General features: G+C 41.8%; 1 protein-coding gene across 1 annotated transcript; it reads right to left on the minus strand.

Annotated features, from left to right (window-relative positions):
• Positions 1-379: 379 nt before the first annotated feature.
• On the minus strand, positions 380-16,028 carry SLC45A2 (solute carrier family 45 member 2). Its single transcript, XM_036403541.1, has 7 exons — positions 15,590-16,028; positions 14,316-14,492; positions 10,686-11,011; positions 6,715-6,858; positions 5,365-5,488; positions 4,323-4,528; positions 380-604 (listed from the first exon to the last, which is right to left on the minus strand). The coding sequence occupies exons 1-7, from the start codon at positions 16,026-16,028 to the stop codon at positions 380-382; spliced, it is 1,641 nt and encodes a 546-aa protein (XP_036259434.1).
• Positions 16,029-17,282: the final 1,254 nt, after the last annotated feature.

Below are 17,282 nucleotides of genomic sequence, written 5' to 3' on the forward strand. Positions count from 1 at the left end.
TCTGTCCTTTTATATTACTTCAATTTATCACATTCTTCATCCCCATTAACTGTCACAAATTGGTAATGAGGCGTTCCATAATGACTCCTGGTGTAGAGCATCAAGATACCGTGGCCACACACACCATCATCACATGCCACAGCCTGTGAACACACTGTGGGGGAGTGTGTGTGTGTGTGTGTGTGTGTGTGTGTGTCCGAGGCATAAGGCAGCCAGTTCTATCAAGTCTCCATTTCATAAAGCTCTGGAATTGCAACCGATCCAAGGAGGTAAGAGAGGATGACGTGCCAGCGGTGTCAGCACAGCAACACCACCAGTGCTACTGACCCAGAAAGAAAACATCTCCCGGGGAGATCCCTTCCGATGGCTCCTTGCAGCCCTAGTCTACGTAGCGAATGCAGAAGGCCACGAAGCAGCAGCCGGCCAGCGCCACCGTGGATGCCGAAATGATGGTGACGGCGCTGCCGGCCACGCTGACCAGGAGCCCCAGGCCCACGCCCAGAATGATCTGGGCCAGCTGCACCATGCAGGTCAGGGCGGCACAGTCGATGCCCTTCCCTCGCTCGTGCTCCCCTGCTTGCTCCCCTTCCTGCAGCTTCTGGCTCTGCAAAGAAGCACAGGACAAGCCCCAGGAACCGGGCAGTGTCAGCCACACGCAGCTCTTGGCCGAGACATTGTTACAGCCCCGGGGTAGCGGGCAGGTCAATAGCGCATACTGCTCCCTTCTTACACCACAGAGATTTTAAGTAACAGGAGTTTTCCAAGCTTCCACCAAATTTTTTCTCATTTGCAGTTTTCCCCCCTATCCCTTTTCTTAAGGAAGTAATTGGAAATTGACTGGAAAAACTATACATGATTTTCAAGTTCAGGTCAACTTGAGCTCTGTCAAACTGACATTAAATAGTACAGGTCATACTGTCATAAATAATTTGGCTCTGACTCATGGCTGAAGGAGCCATACTATCATATTATCAAAGAATCATCACAGAATCACAGAATGGTTTGTATTGGAAGGAACTTGAAAAATCATCTTCCAATTCTCTTGTGAGCAGGGACACTTTCCAGGATGCTCAAAGGTACATCCAACCTGGCCTTAAACACCTCCAGGGATGGGGCATCCAAAACTTCTCTGGACAACTGATCCAGTGCCTCACCACCTGCACACGAAATAATTTTTTCCTGATATCTAACCTAAATTTACTCTAAGTTTGAAGCCATTCCTGATTGTCCTATGACTATGTGCCCTTGTGAAAAGCCCCTCGCCATCTTTCTTGCAAGCTCCCTTCAAATACTGGGAATCCACAATTGTGCCAATCTGAAGCCTTCTCTTCTCCAGGCTGAACAATCTCAATTCTCTCAGCTGTTCCTCACAGGAGAGGTGCTGCAGCCCTGTGACCATTTTTGTGTCTCTGCTCTGGGCTCTCTCCAGCAGGTCCCTGTCCTTCCTGTGCTGGGAGCCCAGGGCTGGATGCAGTGCTCCAGGTGGGTCTCAGCAGAGCAGAGCAGAGGGGCAGAATCCCCTCCCTGCCCTGCTGCCCACGGGGCTCTGGATGCAGCCCAGGACACGTTTGGCTCTCTGGGCTGTGAGTGCCATGGCTGGGCCATGTGCAGCCTCTCACCCACAGCACCCCCAAGCCCTTCTGGGCAGGGCTGCTCTGGGGCTGTTCATGCCCAGCCTGTGCTGGCACCAGGGCTTGTCCCAGCCCAGGGGCAGCACCAGCACTTGGCCTTGTTAAACTTTGTGAGATTCCCCTGGGCCACTCCCTGAGCTTGTCCGAGTGCCTCTGGATGGCATCCTGTCCTTCATGTGTGCAATCCTTTCATCTATGTCATTAAAGAAGATATTGAATCACACTGGTCCCAGTGCAAACCCTTGAGGGCACCACATGTCTCTGATGTCCATGTGGATTCTGAGTCATTGACCACAACCCTCTGGATGTGACCATCCAACCACTTTCTTATCCATCCAACAGTCCACTCATCAAATCCATCTTTTCACTTTACAGGGCAGGATGTTGTGAGGAACCACATCCAAAGGCTTTACAGCAGTGCTGATGTGCCTCACACACATATAGGCAGTAGCCTGAAGTTGTGGCTCAATGCACATAAAGGAAATCAGTACTAAAATACAAATGTAATACTTTTATTGCTGGAGATGAAAGCAACCTGAAAGCAAACATCCATACTGGGATTCTTCTACACTGCTGAGGACCACTTTTAATTACTAATCTGTGTATCTGCTATGATATACATAGCAGAGCAAAAGTCCTCATTTATTATGTACAAGTGTCTTGCATATTAGCACCCTGTGAGCTGGTGGGTCACTGGAACAAGTTAACTAGAGGGAATCACTCAAACCAGAACTGGGGCTTCAGGTTGCCCTCTTTGAGAAGGATCTACATGATCTCTGGGGGTCCCTTCCTCCAGAAAGAAATTACTCTGTTTTACTGGAAAATTATGTGATAATTGACATATTTATCTTCTTCCTGCATAGGCTGTTAAATGGGGGAGGTTGTATTCCAACAACAAGAAGTTCCCACACTGCAGGCCAGTGGCACTGCAGTGTTCTGGTATCCAAATTCTCTTAGCTAGTAAGATGCTTTTTGCTTTTTGCAAACCCTATTGCCTTGACTTTGAGCTACACAAAGCTCACAAGTACTGGAGACAAACAGTCTCTTCCTAATCCAGTAGAAAAAAAATTGAATTTGGATCCTAGGGAACAGCAGCACAGAACAGGAGCTTAAATGGCAGCATTATAAAACACAGCACATAATTTTGGTAGAATGCATAGTGGGGGAAGATGTCTGCTCCTTGTTCTGAAATGATAAAGCTTCAATTTTAGACACTTTGAAAATAAATTGTATTTATTTTGCTGGGCTGTTCCCAGTCTTCCTATGTGGCAATAGTTCTGACCACAAATATATGAATCTATAAATGAATGTACTCTTGTGCTTGATGTTTACTCTTTTTTTTTCCTGTCTTGTACATTATAGAAGATTTGATCTAAACCTCAACCCATTGTAGAATTATATATCATTTAACACCTGTCATAGCAAATAACATACACCAAACAAGAAACAACTGGTTGTCTTTTAAGCAGCACATTAATATATTGGCCAATTAAGTGTAAGGTTCATGCACACTTTAGCTTATTTTATTTCACTTCTGTCTTAAAACAGATAAAAATTTTGCATTTACTCCTCCTCTCTGAGTTGGCTGACCTGAGGTAAAAATTGAGATTTCACCCTAACCTGGGCTCATTCCCAGTTTTTTTGTTTTGTATTTATAACACATCATAATCATTCCCTGTTGGAAGGAGCAAAGAAATTAACCAAAAAATTATTAATCATATATATGAAATAATCACTTTGAGACCTCCTCCTAGCATTCAGTAGAATAATTAAAGAGTTCATTTGTGTTCATCATCCAGCACCAGAAGGTGCTGGTGAAAGCTGTACAAAACAGTAGGACGTGTTGTCTAGCACTTGATCTAGCCCTTTGCTGCATAAAACTATGTTTTATGTGGTTTTCCAATGGTTCAACATTGCCTTTATTAATTTCTTCAGATGTTCCAAGATATACTGAGAACTTTTCCTAATTTCTTCCAACTCTCCTTAATCTTTCTTGTTTCCAGCTGTTTGACTAACTTAAGAGACTTGAGAGGACTTTTCCATTAAAGAACTCAACACTTTACAATACATGAAGATCCTAATGTGCCCAGTAACATGATACAAGGAGTGCAAGTTTTTCCAGATTTTCCTTGGAAACAGAATTTAAGGCCATGGAGGATGAAAACCCAACCACAGACATTTAGAAAGATAATGAGTATGTGGTATATGATTTAATATTGAACTATATAATGATGTTTCTACTTGAATGGCATTTGTTTATTAGCTAAGAGCTAATAAGCTTTTGTAACACTTTTAAGTTAACCGAAAATTCTAACAGCCTTTACAGGCTTGTTATTAACCTCAGGCCCCCAGAAGTCCTCTGCTAACGTGGCTGGAAGGAAGGATATGAGGAAGGTAGGACTTGAAGACAACACAAGTGGAGCAACCTGCTTACTGCCTGAACACGTTCTGTGATTGGCTTTGTTTCAGATATGATGATAAATAATTATTTGTTTCGTGGAAGGCCTGTTTGGAGAGTTTGGAGCTGGGATATTAACTCTCTCTGTCAGAAACTTCCCATTCATATGTGTCATTGTTAAAAGTTCAAAATTAAAATTAAAAGCTGCTCCTTTCTATCCAGTTTACCCCCAAAACAGGTTGAACAGACACAGACAGATATAAAATTAATGCTTCTAGAGACATTGCACTCACCTCTTCTTCCCTGTGGTACTCTGCAATGAGGTGGAATGGCACTGTGTACAGTGTGCTGGACATGACTCCAAAGAGTGAACAAAGAGCCAGAGTGGAATAGACATTGGGAAACAAGCCAATTAATCCAGTACCCAGTCCAAAAAGTAGGTACCCCATGAAATAAAGTCCCTTTAATCCTATGTATGGCAGAAGGACTTTCTGCAAGTCTGTGAAAAGAAAGTGAAAATGCTGATAAGATTAAAATAAATAGGTCACGTTTTATCAGGAAGTTCCTTTTAAGGAAAAAAAAAAAACCCTTGTATTTTGTAAAATGCAATGAAGAAGATAATCTTAATGATTTTAGATGTTACCTCAAATTATTGTGGGTATAAACTTGCCAAAGAAAACTTGCTCACACCACCCAGAGCTCAACCTGCAGCTTGCACTGCAGCTGCACCCAGAGATACTTGTGCTGAATAGAAGTTCATCCACAGCAGGGCTACACAGAAATGCCTGCAGTTAAGCTCCAAAGGTGAAAACATTTCCCTCAAGCCTCTTTTAGATGCTCAAATCAACCCCCAAAATGCTACTTATTTGAGTTTTCAGATCAGGATTTTTTCTAATTCTTTGGAAGTGGTGAAATCTACCTGGGCAGCTGTGCTAGCACGTTTACACATAATTTTGGAGAGCAAGATTGAAGCTTCTGGCAAGACCTTCTGCACAGGGAATGCAAACGTGGAAGAGGTTGCCTTTGAGAGCCCACAACTTCAGCATTGCTAGGTGAAAGAGCACCTAAGAATTTGGTGTGGCATTTATTTACAGAATGATTTTCAGTGTTCAGGGTCCGTTCATGTGCAGGACAATATCCTAATTCCAAAGTCACCCCTCATCATGTGGTCAGGAACTGTTGGTGCTAAGATATGAATTTCTAACAATGCTGAGAATGTAACATTCCTTAAAACTTTAATGTAGAACAAATTCCAGGTAATTTGGCATCCCCTTATGGTTTTTGAACAATGGCAAACAGCAAACACAGTGTTGGAGTTTATTCATGGGTACTTACAAGAATAGACTGATGAAGAAATTGCATTGATGCACAGCCCCCAGCATCCCATCTCTACCCCTGCTTTGTAGGTCAGGTAAAGTGTGGAGTTGTGAGGTGCATAGGGATTCCCGTGGTACACAACCTAAAAGACATCACAAAAGTCACGGAAGGCAGGAATGGCACCATGTAGGGATTGCCTCCTTCTCATGGGCACAGGCCCCATCCCTGGTAGGGAGCACCCAAGAGATCTGTTGACCAGTGTCCTAACCACCCATTTGTAATTCTCCAGGTTTCACACTCACATCTCCTGGACTGTTACATCCCAGGCTCTACCTCATTTCTTACCCTCTGCCTTTTCCTGGACTGTCTATTGTACAGATTTTTAAATCTGCTCATTTTCACTTCTATCCTTTGGGTGTCTCACTTCTAACTAACTTCCTCTCTTCTCTCAGTCTTCTTGCCTTAGCCTTTCTTTCCCTAATTTATCTACAAATTTTTTTTTCTGTTTTCTCTTTCAGATTTTCCTCAACACACTCATTTTCCCACACAGTTATTCTCATATTCAGTTACTATTCTAGACAAGCAAAACTTTTTTCTTTCAGTTGTTCATCTATGCTGCAGGGAAAAAAACCCTCCCTCTTGCCTTGCCTGAAAAGACAAAAAAGGTAAGGAAATGGGAATACTGTGTGGGAACCACAGCAGAGCAGGGAGTGGCAGTGAGAGATTTGTGCCAAGGCCATATTAGTGCTCTGGAAGGAAGGAGGCAGACACAGCCATACGGGCAAGAATCACTGTCAAGGACATACAGTCCCTGGGAATGGCACGGAAAAGGCACCAGGGGGTGTTGTGAAGGCAAACAGCTGCTGAGAAAAGGGATTCAGGACAGACAAATGCAGGAAGATAAAACTTTCTGCTACCAAGTAGCTCCCTGTGTGCAAAGAGCTGCATCCTGAGGCCAGGGAGGCTGCAGTGCAGGTGAGGGGCTTTGTGGGGATGCTGCACACACACCAGGACAAGCCCAGCTGCGTCCAAGCACTGCCCAGACAGAAAACCTGCCCAGCTGGGAGCAGCTCTGAAACCAAAACAGAAAATGGATGTGTTTGGGCCCGCTCTGAGAGCTTCACTTGGAACATTTAGACACAAATAGCCTTGCAAATACTAAACGTTTTCCCCAGTGATTTCCCCAGACAGGCTTGGAACAAGGGCTTGACCTTAATTAGCTGGTTTACAAAACTATTGTTGAGCCATCCAGATATAAATGGCTGTGCCACCAGTGTCATTTCCTCAGGATAGTAACACCATTTCACTTTTTTTGATAGAGGAGGAGATGCTACAAGGAAAGAGTTGTAAGAGTATTTTATGCTTTACCTGTCCCATGAAATCCGTGAAGAAAAGCATGTTGGATAGGAAAGCCATCCATCCAAAGAGGTGGCTCACACACAGGCAGCGATAGTGGGAGGGCATGCTTAAAAGTGTCTTCAACAGGGATTTAAGGGTCATCTGTCTCTTTTCCTAAAAGCAAATATTCAAGAATAAATCAGTGTTATTGTCCTGAATGCTAATGAAATAGCTGACAGCAAATAAAGAAGGCCTTAGTAGTATCTTTCATTGCTAAACTTCCAAAGTCTTTTATTTTTTGCTAGGAAGGGTTGCTTGGGTACTGAGTTTTCTTCAATTTATAAAATTCTATAAAATATATAGAAGAGATGGAGTATACCAGCAGGAATGTACCATTTTTTGCTGTTATTATCAGTAGGACAATTATTTACATGTAGAATAACAGGGAAATTTTCTGCCAGACTCAGAGAGTTAAAAAAAAAAAACCCCAATGGACCAACAACAGAAACAACAAGAAACAATAGTTATTTCTCTATAGAAACCATCAGCTTTACACTGAAAATTTAAAGCTGCCACAGAAGAAAGTTGTGCTCAAAATACTTCCTGAAAATTAAAATGTGTCAGATTCCTGAGACCTTTTATTCCCTTTCCATTCTATGTCCTAAATTCCCTAGGAAACTTCTTTTTCTAGGGAAACTTCTACCTCTTCGAGCATACCATGAGGTTTCCACTAAGCTCTGTCCTTGAAGCAGGGAGAAGCTGTGGTTCCCCATGGTAGCACACAGAGAATGTGAGCTCCAGCATCTGAACACCTCATACCAAGGGAGAAATAACTCATTTCATAACCAAAACTTAATTGGTGCTGGTTAACAAATCTCACTGATGAGGAAAATCAAATTTTCTCACTGCCTTTAAGGCCCCTTGTAATCTCCCTCCTTGTCTCACCTCTGTGCCCCAAAACTCTCAGTTTCTTCTTCAGTCACATTTGTCAGATCATTTGTATTACTAATTTTTTTAAAACTATTGTAGGTGTGCTAGATATCAGGTATTTTTACACATAATTCTTCCTGTATTAAAGCTCCTGCATGCTTCACTGCTTTTAAAGAGAAAAAATATACTATTTTAACTATGCATGGTGGAAAACTCCCAATTTTCTCTGAAGATATTTGAAGACAACAGTGTTTGGAGAGATGATAAGGGAAGATGTATGTTATGAAATGTGGGAGAACTGAAAAAGTTATGCTAATTTACTCAAAATTCCTGAACTGGATCTTGTCTTCAATTTGCTGTAAGATGTCATTTTTTCCTTTCTTTCTTCAGTCTTGTATATACTTTTCACAAATCTCCTTTCCTTTGAACTAGGCTATGCTGCAAGCTACTCTATGAATAATCACCACATATAAAGTTGGAAAATAATTTGCTTCAGTGTGAGGTTTATAATCCTCATAGGAATGCCAAAATTCAAGTTGCTGACTTCCACCTTGGACTGTATATTGTCCAAATCCCTTGGAATTTGGCATCACCATCTTTTTTTTAAACAGGGTGAGCTTTATATTCTTCTACAATTATAAAAAGAAAACAAAAGAATTCCAGATTAACTCATTAGTGTTATTTCAAGGATAATTACTATCGTTTGACTTGGCTTTATTTAGTTTGCAATTCTTCCACCCTGCTTTTTAAAATAGACTTTACAATCAAAGTTTTAAGATAAGGTCATGGAATTACAAAATACACTGCACTGATTACAAACAGTAATTTGACAGCTAGATAGAAATGTTTGCTTTCTATTTAGATATTCCAGAAAGTGGAAATGGAAACCAAAAATGTTTAATGCACACATTTAAAACATATCAGCACACAAACTGCATGCTACTTTAAATAATGTGCTGAAGTTTGGCTCTGTTTAAGCGCCTTATCCTTCAAAAGCTTAGAATACCAAATAATCTCTAAAAAATCACTACAACTCAGGGCATAAGATGGTAAGAATACAGAGGAAGCAATATGACTCAGGTTTTATGGCAGTGGACCCTGAATAATTTGGCACCATTCAAAAGAATACAAGGCTAATTGCTTTGGGTGTCTGTTCATACTGTAACAGGTCAAATCTCATTAATAATCATGTTAGCTATTAGCATGTGAGAACATAGGCCTTAATTTAGAAAAAGTATAGCCATGATGCCTGCAATTATAAAAAAGAGACAGAAAAACAGGAAGCCAAACCATTTATTCAAGGAAGTGATTATGGTAATGAATGGACTCAGCAAACATGTGCCGCAGGAGACAGATCATTAAAGCAGTGAGTGTCTAGAATTCATGCACACAAAGACAGGCTCATCAAAGAAACATGAGACTGATCAAAGCACTGGGGGACTCCAACAGGCTGCCCAGCCCAGGCAGAGAGGAGGGCAATGGCACAGGCTTTCCACCACAGCTTCACCTCCGGTGTCAGACATGGAACGCCACGTTTCTCGTGTCACTGACTCCAGGGAATTATTTCTTCCCAAGGCAGAGGCTACCCTAAACCACAGTCTGCTCCCCCCACTTTCACTGCATCGCTCTCTCATCTTCATTTGCCTTCTTTTTTATTAGAGCCCACATGGTCCAAGCAGGCGATGACGCTCAGCATCTCTGACAATTTGGAGGATGCCCGGAGTGAACAGGGCTGGTGAAGGATGCTGGGTGCTCATGCTGGCCTGAGATGGGGAAGCTCAGACAGCATCACAGTGCTCTTGTCAGATTCTGCCCACAGCTGTTGCCTTGCTGTCTGCCGCACTCTGTTTGCCTTGCATTATCATCAGGCAATGCTCATTTCATATGTCTTGCATCTAATAATATTGTAATAATTTAATAATATTTCAATAATTGCATAATATTTTTCTTCCAGTTAGAAATACCAAGTGCTATTATAAAACAAATTACAAATAGTAAAAGATAATAGATCACTTTTACCTACAGATTAAACAAGAGTATTGCTTTCCTACTTATAACTGTTTGTACATGCTTAGTATATTTTACCTGATTTATCAAACCTTTGTATCAGTCTTTCAGGGATTGATATGCATAATGCCAAGAAATCAAAATGAAATTAAAATGAGAAGCAATTGTGTCACCACTATTGTGTTATATTTGTTTACCTAGGGTACCATGGGGTAGCCATGAGGATTTCCTAACACTAAAAGTCATCAAACAAACCGTAAAAACAATCATGAACAGAAAATGGATGTGTTTGGACCAGTTCTCAACACCATACTAGAAGAGGGCTCTCCAGATATTTTTCTGGTAGATTCACCTCTTCTTACATGTCTTAGGTTGAAGAAATCTCTCACAAAAATGCATCAGAAACAAAATAACAGTGAGGATTTAAAAGTACTCACTGCTTTCTCACAGCTCAAAATTTTGCCAAAGGCTCAGCTACAATATGACTCAAAATAAAGCTCAAACTCTGGTAGCAAGGTAGCACTGCTGTAGACAATTTAAAAAATTTTAAAATTGCTGTAGCAATTTTAAACACATTAGTGTTCAATAAAATGCTGAGTTGCAGAATATCCAAATGTCACACATGTCACAAGTATTATGTACAAAACTATGTGGACTTTGGTGGTGAGAATTAGAGACCTACATCAAAGATTAATGGTCTGTAGTCTTTGCCCACAATTTTATGCTAATTATACGAAGATTAAAGGAAAAAGTAGATCCTATTTACAAAATTCACATGAGGAGGACATCAGGAGACTGACACTGAGCAGAAAATGGAGCCAGGTTCTCCCTCATACCCTGCCAATGGATCAGTGCATCAGAACTAGCTGGTCTCATGCCTCTTGGTGGCAATACTTTCTAAAGGGAAAAAAAAGAAAAAAAAAAGCAGGCAGACTTTCTCCTGTCACTGTATCCTGTTGGAGGGTTCTTTTCTGTGCCTGTGCCTTACAAACAATCAGCATTAGCTAATTAAGGGGTCTCCAAGGATGCAAAGATAGAAGCTATAAAGTCACCTCTGCACTCACCTGTGTGCGTGGCGCAGCCGTGCATTTCCCTGGCTTGGCTGCAGCCTTTATTTCCATACATGTTGATTTTAAGTGACCATTCCTTATTTCCTCCTCTATGGAGTGGTATCTATGGGGTTCAGTCTCTTCCAACAAGAACTCTGCCTCTTCGTTTTCATATCTGAGTGGGACTTCAGGAATACTGCACAGATGTACGGTAAGGCAGATTATGAGAACCAAGGCTGCGAAGAAGAAAATCACCTGGAATTCTGATGCCAAGGTATATCCTAGTATAGTTTGACCCCAATCCATAGCACCTGTAAGGTAACCCAGGGCTCCTCCCAAACCTACAATCATGGGAGAAAAAAAAGGAAAAAAAAATGTCTACTGGCATTGACAAAATAAACAAAGAGCACATAATACCCTCAATATGTGATGCCCTCTAGAAATTATGGAATAATCACTCTTCAGATATTTATCACAAGAAATAGGAATACTGAGCTAAACACATATATGAGCAGTCACTAAAACATCTCTTGAAAACTCTCCTCAGATCTGTCAGGCAGAGCTCTCTATAAATAGGCTGAACACACAACAAAATAGGGTCCATCTCTTTTTTTGACTCTTTCAAGCTCTATTTTCTTTGAAATGGTAAATAATGCAAGTAAAGCTAAATTAAATCCTACAAGAAAAATGTGGTTTTCTTTTTTTATTTTCACAGAACAGACATTTTTAAAATTCTTTTGAGAGTTTCTATAGTTTAGAATTTGTAAAATGAATTTAGCTTAGTCCAAACAGAAATACTGCCTCCATGTGAAATTTTTCTAAAAAAGGAAATAAACCAAAAGGCATTGTTTTCTACTTATACAAATCCAAGTACAACACCACTTGGTAAAGAAAACAGAAAGGAACAAGTGTAAGCGTGTAATCCCATTTACTAATTTTCTCAGAAGAGGTAGACTAAAGGGTAAAATGAGAATGCTGCTTTGTTCCTTGATGTTAATAAATCCAGTTTTCAGAAAGTTTGGTTTTTTACAATTCTTCTCTTTGTTATTATAAGTGCACACAGAGATGCACAGGAACGTGCCCTCTGTTACACTCAGCACAGAGCTCTGGTGGGGGTGGCACCTTTGTAGGGTCCTGACACCTTCTTAACCAGGTGGCACTAGGGGATGGATGGTTGGGAGTTCCATGGGATAGGCACTTCCCAAGAAATTAGAAGCATTTCTACCCTTCTGATTAGGAGAACTGATAACAGTCTACAGCAAAGCCCTGCATCTAACAAAAACTAACAGCACCTGCACTTGCTTCCCCCAAAACCATGTGATTTTGATTTAGTTCTGGGCTTTCTGTACCTTCTTTGCCCTCCTGGGTCTGATTATGGCCCTCCTTCATTGTGCACTATCGGGCATTTCACAGGGGACTGTATCCTTGCTTGTTCTCATAAAAAACAATTACACTATTAATAACTTTTTAAAGAAAATCTACACAATGTTATTTTCAGTGTATGCTTGCAGACAGAATGTTTGACTTTAGACGATGATTTTGCTGTTTTGAAAAAAGCATCATGATATTGGAATGCAGCCTGAATGTTGATTGTTAACGTGTGCACTCTTTCTTCCACTTGAATAAGTGGCCATGGGTTTCATAACTGCAAAGCTATCAAGTTTCATGTTCAAACCCTAAACTGAAAGCAAACTGGAGAGTAAAATCTCAGAAATATTAAGTATAAAAGGAAAGGAGGAACTAAAGTAGGAGAAAGAAACAATATCTAAAACTGAACCTGGACAAGAAATGGGAAGATTGCTGTCTGTGTCTAATAAGGATAAAATGGGGAATGATAAATGTAAACTGTAGGGAATTTATATTAATGTTACAGTTAAGGAAAACAAACACCAAGGCCAGTGAATTACTGGAGAAGACTGCCTTGGGAGGCTGTAGAACTCCAGTCAAGGGAGGATTTCAGCACCAGACCAGGGAACTTTCAGTTAGGAAGGGTTGAGATGAACTTGCTGTGGAGAGCACAGGATCCTGGGCCAAGTCACACACTCTGCCCCATTTCTGTCTTATTTCACATTATTTGTCTCACATCCCTTTTCACAGATCAGTACACTGAATCAGCTAAATCTGTAGCTTCAAACTTGAAGACTTTTTAGTATCATCCAAAAAAAATATTGCAACCAGAGTTGTGCTGAATATACATAGACACTCACTCCTCTCTTTTTCCAAACAAGTGTTTCTTTAACATTTTATCTGTTTCTAATGGATAATACAGATTTCATTCCCATGTGGCTTTAAGCTTCCCTTATAAACTGTGTTCCTGGATATAGGTATTTCATGTGTCCAAAATCAGCCTTTGTCAGTAGCTACTACACCTCCCTCCTTGAACACAGTAACTGCTACTGAGTTTATGTGTCTCTGCTCCTGCTGGGGGCTCAGTAGCCACAAAAATCTGCTGCAAAAAGATTGCATGACTTCTCATGTAGTCTGCTTTTTGTCTAGTGCTTCCACAGGGATTACTCTCAGACATGGCAGGATGTTCCTCCCGGGTCACTCCACAGGTACACGGCCTCATGTGTCTTCCCTGTTCATTTCCTCAACACAGGGCTCACATTGTACAGATGATTCCATGGAATCAATGTTCAGGGGTTGGGATGGACCTTAGAGTTCATCCAGACCCATCCAGGGATGCCTCCAACCAGACCAGGCTGCTCAAGGCCTTATCCAGCCGGGCCTGGAACACTGACAAGGTTGGTCAGCCATAACCTCCATGGACAACTTATTCCAGTGTCTCACCACCTTCACAGGGAATAATTTCTTCCTAACATCCAGCCTAAATTTCCCCTCATCCTAAAGAAGAGTCCCTCTCCAGCTTCCCTGTGGCCCCCTTTCAGATACTGGAAGGTTCCTATGAGGTCTCCAGAAAACCTTCTCTTCTCCAGGCTGAACAGCCCCAGCTTTCTCAGCCCATCTTCATGGGAGAGGTGCTCCAGTCCCCTTATCAACTTTGTGGCCCTCCTTTGAATTTGTTCCAACAGTTTTATGTCCTTTTGTAACTCAATAACATTTAAAAATGTATAAAAACAAATGAAGCTGTTAACTTCATTTGCAGGAACTTGAACTGAACCACTCAATCTTATTTTGTGGGAGTTGTGAATTTCTGAATTTTACACAGGACTCCTGTTTCTATGCAGCACATACTGGAGCACTGCTGAAGAATGGGAATCAATGGGGTTTTGCAGCTCTTGTTGCATGTCACATGACAAGTCAAAAACATTATTTTTCTGTGCAATAGCAATGAAACAAGCTACATCCATTAATTTTTGCCTCAGCGAAAACTTGAAAAAAACCCAAAACAAACTGACAAACCCTATTTCACATTTTAAAATAACTAAAATAACTAACTATTCTTAAATCATGCCTGTGTTGCTGTAATTATTTGTGCCTGCAGCCTTCCTCAGAATTTTTGCAGCAGCAATCACAAGTTGCTGTTCTCCGGAGTAGTGAAAACCCAGCAACAAAAGTCCTGTGACTGAAGTGCATGATCAGATGATCAGTTCATTCAAGATTAGAAACACAGTGAGGATAAAACTCAAGCAATTACCTTCCCCTCCTTTGAGAGGCAGGGAGGAGAAGAAGGGATCAGTGTACCTGTAAAGAGGGCGTGGTAATGCAGACCCTTCTCTTTATCCTGATGACAGCAGACATCAAATAAATATGCTTTGATTGGACCATCAATAAAATCAGCTGCAAAATCAAAAAGTACTACTCCCAGCATGGTAATGACTATTGCCCACGTCCGCTGCTTGTCTCTCTCAGCGATGAAAGCTAAAAAAAGAAAAACACCCTCATTCTGACAGCAACAGCGCCATGTTCTGCAAAACCACATTTAGCCTTTCCTGACACCTCAAAATCTAAATAACAACTGGTTGCACAGGAGAGTCCAGTGATGCCAGAATCTCATCAGAGAAGCAGGAGAGCTGAATCTGTGTAGTGCTGATCTGGGCTAGGCTGACTTACTGCCCTGAGCCAACACATGCTCAGAATGCTTCAAGCTCCACAACCAAGAGCATCGCTATCCTAAATCTATTCCTTAACACCTCCAAGGCATGCTCTGGTAGCCTAACACATGCGTTTTGTAATACTTTCAGTTTATTCCCTTTGCCCAACCCTTATATTGTTTTAGATAATCAAGAGTTGACTGCAACATCTCTCTCTGGGTCAATGAAATCAAGTATATTCAAATATTCAAATCAAGCATATATCAATAATATTGAGGAAGACAGAATAAATCAGTCCATAAAACTCACTTCCCCCATCTGCCTAGTCAGCAACAACTTTGTATCAAGACTTTAAGAAGCTACATCCCAAGCCAAAATGTAACAATATGGATGTCACTCCTATTTGATTTTGCTTGTTTCAGCTGCAACTGAGTTTTCAAGAAGTTATGGATTTTTGTTTTTCACCAGCACGGCACAAGAGTCAAGCCAGTGCTGCAATAATTCAAGGCAAGTATTTTGAATACTAATCCATCTGAAATAGGGATGAGAGGGGATTCAGTTTGGGTACATATTACATCACAAAAACAATACTATCATTTAAGCTAACAAGGTAGACCTTAGCTCATAAAAACTTCTATGGCCTAAGCAAATCTTTACCTGAAGGAGCTTATCAGGCAACCAAACCAACATACAACAGACTGCAATCGCATGCACAGACCACAGAACAGTATGCACAGGGTACATAACATGCAGTGTTAGAATTGAATGTACACAGAGATTACAGTGCTCCCCAGCACCCGAGTCACATGATACCAAATTTTAACAGATCATTTTAAGAAGGAAAAGGGGAACCCCTCTCCTTTTTCTGATTTGAAAGGCTAGAATGAGTTTTGTCTGTCAGCACAGCGCATGCCCCTCACTCACCTGAGATCATCACGTCCCCATTGAGGTACAAAGCCATGCCTAACAGCATTATGATGCCCAGACCCAGAATGTAAGGTCGCCTCCTGCCCCAGCTACAGGTGCAGTGATCACTGGCTGAACCTACCACGGGCTGCAGCACGAAGCCCAGGATAGGGCTGATGAGCCACACCAGGCTGTAGAGGTTCTTGGGCAGCCCTACACTGAGCAGCACCGGCGTGACAAAGGCGGCCTCCACGGCATAGCAGAACTCCCGTCCGAACATGGCCATGCTGTGCATGACCAGCCTTCCCACCGCTCGCCTCCTGGGCACCGCTGCTCCAGTCCTCATCACTGCCTGCCTTGGAGCCTCCTCCTTCTCTCTGGTGCCATCCATGTCGGCCTTGGCCGCTCCAGAGGCGGGCAGGAGAGCCCTGTGGAAGCTCTCTTTCGTTAAGGTCATAGCCCCGGCTGCGAGCAGCGCCGTAGCAGGCTGGTGCTGCCTGCTCTGGCTGACATGGGGCCCAGATCATAAGCTGGGTGGGATTGGTCTGTGCTGGGGGAGGGACTCACATACTTTCATGGCTCTGCGATCACAAGTTATGCCAGGAAGGGGGCGGGGAAGCGTGTGTTCACATTAGCTGATCTGAGCTTTTGGGCGTCTGCACAGCTCCCGACTATCCACAACTGAGGAATTACTGTTTACGCATGAAGCACACATACAAGGGGAACCTACATCACATGGTCCAGGCGCAGGATTAGCCTGGCACAAAGCTGCTCCTCTTGCTGTAAGATGGCAGTGACACCAGGAACCCAGTCTTCATCTTCCCATTCAGCAAACATGAGCATCAGACCATTCCCTACTGACTAACCTGGGGGGAAAAAATCCATCTATCTCTGGAAGAGGATTTCAAGGCACTTCATAAGGATGAGTAAGTGAACCTATCCATTGCCCTGGAGCCTTAGAGGCAGATATAACGCTTGGCAGGAATCTGTCAAGCAGCAGCTGATGAGTACTTTTTTTATGTGCTGCGTACTGCCCTCAAAAGAACTGATTATTTCTTGGTTTCTGAAAACTGAGAGTATCAGAATTACTTATAAGAGGGTTTTTTAAACAGTCTTACTTGCCTTAAAAGAAACCTGTACTGACCTTACTCAAACTGTACCTTTCAGGTTAGCTACCTGAGGGAGGCAGCTGATCCAGCCTATCCTGAAGAAACACAAGGTTTTAAATTGACATCAGTTATTCTGGTTTCAGAACTTATCCATGATGGACATCACATTTGACAACGCTGATTTTTCTCCAACACAATCAGATATATCTGGGACTAAGAAACTTGTCAAGTCCTATGTCAACTGTGTATAATGTTCAGTAGCTTACACTACACTATGAGCTGGAAACCCCAGGTGTTTTTGCTGATGATTTAGACAACTTGCCAGGACCTACTAGATAATTCTTGCTTCCAGGCTGTGGTTTATGTAGTAGAATGTAAAAGGTTTTCTTATGGTAATAATGTTGACATTTTTGCCACACACATTAAAATGGGCTAAAGCATAGCTCAGCTTTGGAAGCCTTTGTAACCAACAAAAAAAACTTCAAAATTATCTAAATACCCAACCCTTCATGTTATAACTCCTCGCACATTGGACACACTGTAGTAATGTCATATAACTAATTATTTTTAAAAGCATATTTTCTTTTGTCTTGAAAGAGATG

Source organism: Molothrus ater, chromosome Z (assembly GCF_012460135.2).
Source record: "Molothrus ater isolate BHLD 08-10-18 breed brown headed cowbird chromosome Z, BPBGC_Mater_1.1, whole genome shotgun sequence".
In the NCBI taxonomy this organism is placed as follows: domain Eukaryota; kingdom Metazoa; phylum Chordata; class Aves; order Passeriformes; family Icteridae; genus Molothrus; species Molothrus ater.

What these genes read in the sequence shown, in the direction of transcription:
- SLC45A2 (XM_036403541.1), bottom strand. Translation starts at nt 16,028, where the DNA reads ATGACCTTAACGAAAGAGAGCTTCCACAGGGCTCTCCTGCCCGCCTCT. An exon ending in TGGGGACGTGATGATCTCAG is followed by an intron (nt 14,493 to 15,589) that starts GTGAGTGAGGGG and finishes TTCTTTTTTTAG; the next exon opens with CTTTCATCGCTGAGAGAGAC. An exon ending in AGTACCACAGGGAAGAAGAG is followed by an intron (nt 605 to 4,322) that starts GTGAGTGCAATG and finishes GCTTCTTTGCAG; the next exon opens with AGCCAGAAGCTGCAGGAAGG.